Below are 7,109 nucleotides of genomic sequence, written 5' to 3'. Positions count from 1 at the left end.
CAGCAACACACATCCCGGCAGCAGAAATCAACCCAATGTGCAGCCGTCCCAACAGTTCCCGACTCGCGAGTCCTCCGAGGCCTTGCTGTTGGCGCGCCCTCTCCCAGGCGAGGTGGGAGCCAAGGGCTTGGAAACACGTCTCTTCCTGTCCCCTCCAGCTGCTGGTCACAAGCGGGATGCTTGAGGAGAGTCTGTCTTGCATTTCCACATTCCAGCATTGTGTTACAGTGTGTCCTCGTGTACAGGATGGAGTGACATACATTCAACTCACACAAGTTTGTGCTACCAGAATTATTGGTGGACTTTAATTGGCTAGACTGGAGGCCCATCTTATAGAATAATAATAAACAAATACAGAAGTATTTAGGAAACAACATCTGGCCTTACACTGTATATGTATTTAACATGTATGTCAAATTTGTAATTGGAATTGTGACCACTGAGGAAGGCCCTTTGAGGGGCCGAAACGCGTTTGGTTCAGTTGCACAGCACTAACCCATCTATGTATGAATGTTGAAAAGTCTGAATGGTATATTTTTAATGAATCTAAGTTTTAAAATGTGTACACCTGAATAAATTTTGTATTTTCATAATATTTAGTGTCAGCTTAACCCTTGTGGATCCATAGCTGCATAGGATCTGCCAAGCCGCCGCCGCCTCCGCCACCAGCTTCGTGGGCCAATGGCCGGCCTCCATTGGGGCGCTTGGGCTTTGCTCAGGGCCCACTTGGGTCGCCATGTCTTTCTGGCATGTTCCGCCGTGCCAGAGCCTCCCCGTGGCAGCCAGTCGCCAGAGCCCCACCCCGGGAAGCTGCGATGGGACAGTGACTGATGTGGGGAAGAGGGAGTGCCAGAGCCTGCGGCCAAGAGGTGCACAACCACACTGCTGCTGCCGGGCTGGGGCCAGGGGTGGCCTCCTTGCTCACCACCCCAGGAGCAGAAGGCAGAGTTCACTGGGGGGGGGGGAGGAGGAGGTGTGCCTGGCGCCGCTCACAGTGCCGGTGGCAGAGGCCCCTCGACCGGGCCCCATGGGGATATGTGGGGGCAAGGGGGTGTCTCGTGTCTTCGCCCCGATCCTCCGGGGACAGGGGCTCGCCCCTAGTAGAGCACGTCCTCGAAGCGGAGCAGCAGGAACTCTTGCAGGGGGGGTGGCAGGCCCAGCGCGGGCAGGGCCTGGAGGAGATGCCCATCGAGGGAGCTGCGCAGGGCACAGCGCGCCAGGTGCTTCAGGGAGCGGGGAGTCCGGCCCAGGGAGAAGAGCGACTGGAAGAAGTGAGGGTGCTCCTGCAAGAGAAGAGAGGATGCGCCCTCTAAGGCTGTGGAGTCTCCTTGTGAGCAAAAACTCTACTTTGTGAGCTCCTGGCATTGAAGATGTGAGCGAGCGATTTGGCTGCTGCATGAATCAGTTTGCCCTGGAGCCCCCTCCTTCCTGAGCCGAGACAAAGATGTGTGAGCCGGAGGCTAAAACACTATGGGCTAGCTCACACTCACCCAGAGTCTCTTACATTTCAGCCATTATGGGGCCAACTGGCACTGCTAAAGGCAGCATCCCAACAGAGGAGCCCTTGGAGAAGAAGATCAAGTCTATGTCGTCTCCTGGGCTGCTCCCATCCACACGGGGGCACCAGGGACACCTTCTGGGACTAGCCAGACCTTTGCACAAGAGACAAGCTTGGCTTGAACTGAAGGGGAACCAGACGGCTGGAGCTTAAGGTCGATAAGGTGGCAGAGCAGCTTGCCAACTAATGGGGCGGGGGTGGGGGGAGCCGACAGGAGCTGTGGAGCCCCCAGTTGGTGTGGAATGACTCCTCCAAAAGGGGTGGTGTGGGCAAACTCTTGGGAAGAAATGGGCTGAGGGGGCTGGAACTCGGGAGGGCCCGGCAAGGAAACCGGAGGGCCGATGGGCAGCCGGGCCCCTCGGAGTGGGAGAGGAGGCACAGAGGCACCCACGAGCCAAGGCTGGAAGTCTCCGAGCCAAGACGGGCGAGCCAGAGGAGCCCTCAGTGCTCAGGGATGAGCTGGACACGGGGGTGGTGGTGGTGGTGGTGGTGATTTCAGAAGCCTGGAGGAGGAACGGGGCGGAAGTCAAGGGGATCCCGTTATCCCTGGCCGTAAACTTGCCAGGCTGGACAGGGAAGGACGTGTTGGGGCTGGTGTTGCCCTGTACACAGAACACAGCATAGAGCCAGATACGCCAGGAAACACCAGGGAAAGACACTCCCCCCCTCCCCTGGTGGTGGGTTCCTTAAAAGCGGGAGGGTGCACGGCCCCCCCTCCCCTGCTGGTCAAGGCCAGGAGGCGGGAAAGGAGGGAGGTGTCCACAGGGGGGAGACTGTTGTGCTGCTGAGGGTGCTGCTCCTCGAACTCCCCTCGCCCTGAGCGGGCGCCCTCTGGAGGAGGCACCGATGAATCCCAGGCTCACCTGCACCAGCTCAGCCGGGACGGCCTCTGCCCACTCCTCGGTGACACGCACGTGCTCGTAGCTGTTGACCAGGGCCTCGATGGTGCGGGGGGAGCCACAGCAGTGGCGAAGCACCTGCACGGGAGGGAAGCAGGAAGAGAGAGAGAGAGAGAGGAGGGGGGTCTTGCAGGGCTTCCCCCAGCCCCCACAGAGACAGAGGAGGAGGCCAGCCGAATGGGCAGTTATCCCAGGCTGTGGTCAGCCCTCTGCTCACCAGTCATCCACCTGTGTTTCTCTGAGGGTCTGAAGATGTAAGAACATAAGAAGGGACTTGCAAGATCCGACCAGTGCTCTGCCTAATTCAGCATCCTGTTTCTCACAGAGGCCAGCCCGGGAAGGCCAACCGACAGGGCCCAGAGGCTGAGGCCTTCCCCGGATGTCGCCTCCTGGCAGGGGGATTTAGGAGGCAAACTGCCTCTGAGCATGGAGGTTCCCAACTCACCCTGGCTGGTTGCCACTGATGGACTCACCCGCCTAACCTCTTTTTAAGGGCATCCATGCGGGGTAGAACAGATACAAGGAAGTCCTGGAGAGCCAGTTTGGTGTGGTGGTGAAGTCCGCGGACTCTAATCTCGGAGAACCAGGTTTGATTCCCCACTCCTCCTCCACTCGCACCTGCTGGATGACCTTGGGCAAGCCATAGTTCTCTCAGAGTTGTTTTTGAAAAAGAGCTGTTTCTGTCAGAGCTCTCTCAGCCCCACCTACCTCACAGGGTGTCTGTTGTGGGGAAGGGAAGGGAAAGGAGATTGTAAGCCCCTCTGAGACTCCCTTGGGTAGTGAAGGGTGGACTATAAATCCAATCTCCTCTTCTTCTTCACCCAAAGAGTGATTTACACGTGGAATTCACTGCCACAGGAGGAGGTGGCGGCGGGTACAAGCATGGACAGCTTCAAGAGGGAATTGGATAGACATATGGGGCAGAGGTCCATCAGAGACTATTTGCCACAAGGTATAGGTAGGAACTCTCAGTCTGGGGGAAGTGATGCTCTGTATTCTTGGTGCTTGGGGGGGGGGAGGCAACAGTGGGAGGGGGCTTCCAGTCTGCTGGACCTCCTGATGGCACCTGGTATTTTTTGGCCACTGTGTGACACAGAAGAGTGTTGGACTGGATGGGCCTTTGGCCTGATCCAGCATGGACTTCTCTCTTATGTTCTTATGGCCATCACTGCATCCACTGGCAGTAAATCCCGCAGGTGAATCACTCACTGAGTATTTCCTTTTGTCTGCCTGCCTTGAAGCTATTGTCCCGTCACAGGTTTATAAGATTATGCATGGGATAGAGCAGGTAGGGAACGAGGTACTTTTCTCCCTTTCTCACCATACAAGAGCTCTTTGTGGGCACGCCATGAAATTGCTGAGCGGTCGGGCAAGAGATCCCCACCCCTCCAAAGGGGGTGCAGAGACTGAGCAGGCCTCAAAGCAAGAGACGGCAGGGCAGGGCACTTTGCTTGTGTCCTGGGAGAGCACAAGGCCTTGTGGCTGCGTCCCGGTCCTGCCGTCACATCCTCTGCCCCAAAAAACCTGACCGCAGGTGCGGCGGGGCTCTCCTCCACCACTCACTCACTCACTCACTCACTCACTCACTCACTCACTGGGGTGCCAGCCAATGTCCCCTCTAAGCTGTGGAGTCTTGTGAGCAGAAATCCTACTTTGTGATCTCCTGGCCCCATCCTTCCCGAGCGAAGGCAAAAAGTGTGTGAGCCAGAGGCTCAAAAACAGTGAGCTGGCTCACACCGACTCAGCTCAGAGGGAACCCCGGCTGGGATCCCAGTTCGTTACGTGGGGTTGTGTTGGGTGTTACATGTTAAAAACACTTCAGTATATATGGGGTTAAATGTATGTTTGTGTTGCTCACAGGAAGTCACATGTGTTTCATGTAGCCAATGGTAGTTTAGGACTACAAGCCCGGGAAAACCATCCCTGATCTAGGAGTTTCATTGGAAGCAAAGTGTCAAAGTATTTTAGCATTTTATGGCTCCTCTTCCCGTCTTTGTGTTCTGTTCTGAAGAAGAAGAAAGAGAAGCCATTGCTAGCTCTTCTAGTCTAGCTGTTGTAGTGTAAAGATGTAGCTGTTTAGCTCTGTTGTTATTTTATTCCCAGTTACCCTTCCCTAAGCTAGAATGCAGTAAAAACTTTCTATTTTAAACACACATGGACTCTGAATTATTTTACTCTGGCAATACTAAGCTATTTTTAACTCTGCTGAATTACAATTTTAAAAATTGGCCAGAGATGAACAGAGGTGGTCTGCCCTGGTCCAATGCTCCCTCTAAGCCATGGAGTCTCGTGAGCAGAAATCCTACTTTGTGAGCTCCTGGCATTAAGAGTTGTGAGTTTGCTCCAGAGCCATCTTTCTTCAGTGAAGACAAAAACGTGTGAGCTGGAGGCTAAAAGAATGTGAGCTAGCTCACACTCACTCAGCTTAGAGGGGACACCGGGTTGCCAACTCAGGCTTGCAGACTTGGAGATTTGGGGGCGGGGCCTGGGGGAGGGCAGAGTTTAGGGAAGGGCGGGGAGGGAGCCCAACGGACACGTGACCCTTCAGAATCCTTCCTCCACGTTGCCGTCTCCTCCCGGGGAGCCAGCCTCTGTAGTCTGCAGGACAACAGTAATTCTGGGGAGGACGGACAGACGTCCCCTCTAGCTGGATGGCCAGATTGCAAACACGGAAGAAGCTCTTGGGCGGAAGGTGGGTGCCACTGTTCGGCCCACTCATGGAGCCCAGGAGGGCATGCCCGGGAGGGGGGGGACACCAATGAGGCCGATGAATCCCGAGGAGGATGGCGCCAAAGGCCCGTGGTGCCGAAGGAGGCCGGCCGGCCCCTTCCCGGAAAAGGCCACTGGGGCTGCGGGGACCGTCTTACTGGGGGAGGGGGAGGGGGGTCCTCAGAGGGCCAGTTCCAGCCCCGGCACTCTCTGCCCTGCAGAAGCCACAGCCCCCGCCCCCCCCCAGCACCATGCTTTCCCAAGGGCTCCTCCCCCCCCAGCAGGCCACGCACCTTGAGAAGGGCTCCCGGCCAGATCCGCACGGCCCCATGGTTGAGCAGGTCCCGCACCGCCTTCTCCGGCTGGTGATCCAGCCTGTAGGCCGCCACCTGCAGGATGTTGTGCATGGCCATGTTGCCGCTGTAGCTCATGATGTTGACGTTGGCGCCGTGGGACAGGAGCAGCTCCACCACTCGGGAGTTGGCATTCTTGCAGGCCTGGTGGAGCGGGCGTTGGCGGTCCAGGTCCGCGGTGTTCACCTGGGCGCCAACGGCCACCAGCTGCTGGCAGACTTGGAAGTAGTCCTCCGTGGCGGAGGAAGGGTGAGGCTGGGCACAGGCCGCGTTCAGGGGCGTCTGCCCCTCTGTGTTCCTGGCCTCCAGGCTGGCCCCGTAGCTCAGGAAGAGGCGGACATGCTCCACCAGGCCCCACCGGGCAGCCACGTGCAGGGGGGTGTCCTCCTCCTCCTCCGTGGCGCTGTTCACACGAGCCCCGTGGCCGAGCAGGAGCTGAGCGCACCTGCAAGGAGGGCAAAGAGCCTTTGGGAGCTGCCGGGGCACAGCCCCTCCCCTCCCCTGGAATGCCCATCACCCCGGCCCCTGGGGCCTGGCTGGCTGTGAAGCTGCGACGCCCGGCAGGGGGCGGCACTCACTGGAGGGATTCCGGGCTCTGGCACAGGTGCAGGGGCTTCCGCCCGTCTTCAGAGACCGCCTCGGGGTCAGCGCCGAAGGACAGGAGGAGTCTGACGCAGTCCGGTGTGGCAGCCGTGCAGGCCACGTGCAGTGCCGTCTGCCCCCCGGGGGCCATGTCCACATCTGCCCCCCGCAGCAGCAGGTGGCGCAGGCAGTCCACGTAGCCACGGCTCGCTGTTATGTGGAGAGGGGTGGTGAGCTCTTGTTCGTAGGTCAGCGACCAGAGTCCTGCAGGAGAGATGGGGGGGGCACATCAGGACCCGGGGGGGGGGAGAGAAGGTTCTGGGCAGCACCGACGGCACCCTCCAGCCCAGCAGAGAGCTGATGCGGAGGGAGGTGGCGCTCTGCGCATGCTCAGGGACACGAACACGGGAAGCTGCCTTCTGTCAGTTTGGTGTAGTGGTTAAGTGCGCAGAGGACTCTAATCTGGGAGAACCGGGTTTGATTCCCCACTCCTCCACTTGCACCTGCTGATGTGACCCTGGGTCAGTCACAAGCTCTGTCAAGCTCTGTCACCACTACCACCGCCACCAATGAGGTGGACAACATCGGGGTAAGGATGGCCCAGGAAGATCTGCCACAATTTCTGCGGGGCCACTGGATTGACCTGGTTGAGCTACAGGATAACATCGCCCTGGAGAAACATCTGGAGACCATCTTGTTAAACTGAGTATAATTTTATTAACTGTCATGATTGTTTTATTGCTTTTACCTGTTTTTTATGGGCTTTGCCCCGTGCCTGCTCTGCGGGGAGGGCGGGGTATAAATCTTAATAAATAAATAAATAAAAAGAGCAGTTTCTGTCAAGCGCTCTCTCAGCCCCGCCTCCCTCACAGGGGGGTGTCCGTCTGTTGTGGGGAGGGGAAGGGAGAGGAGTTTGTCGGCAGCTCTGAGACACCTTTGGGTAGTGAAGGGCCATGGGGTAGCAATCCCGTCTCCTCCTCCTCCTCCTCCTCCTCCTCCTCCTCCTCC

The 7,109-nt window shown here is 57.9% G+C and overlaps 1 protein-coding gene across 1 annotated transcript in view; it reads right to left on the bottom strand.

Moving 5' to 3' along the window:
• Window positions 1-607: 607 nt before the first annotated feature.
• Window positions 608-7,109, bottom strand: part of ASB10 (ankyrin repeat and SOCS box containing 10) — an 11,854-nt gene continuing 5,352 nt past the window's right edge. The window contains exons 2-5 of the mRNA XM_015426707.1: window positions 6,098-6,365; window positions 5,460-5,964; window positions 2,422-2,535; window positions 608-1,283 (exon numbers count right to left, since the gene is read on the bottom strand). Of these exons, the coding sequence (XP_015282193.1) occupies window positions 1,098-1,283; window positions 2,422-2,535; window positions 5,460-5,964; window positions 6,098-6,365 (1,073 nt within the window). The 3' untranslated portion in view covers window positions 608-1,097. The remainder of the gene's footprint in view (window positions 1,284-2,421; window positions 2,536-5,459; window positions 5,965-6,097; window positions 6,366-7,109) is intronic.

The sequence above is a fragment of the Gekko japonicus genome, unplaced genomic scaffold (genome assembly GCF_001447785.1).
Source record: "Gekko japonicus isolate JY-2015 unplaced genomic scaffold, Gekko_japonicus_V1.1 scaffold2912, whole genome shotgun sequence".
Lineage (NCBI taxonomy): Eukaryota > Metazoa > Chordata > Lepidosauria > Squamata > Gekkonidae > Gekko > Gekko japonicus.
Note: the sequence above shows the minus strand (reverse complement) of the source record. Positions and strands in the feature narration are given on the sequence as shown.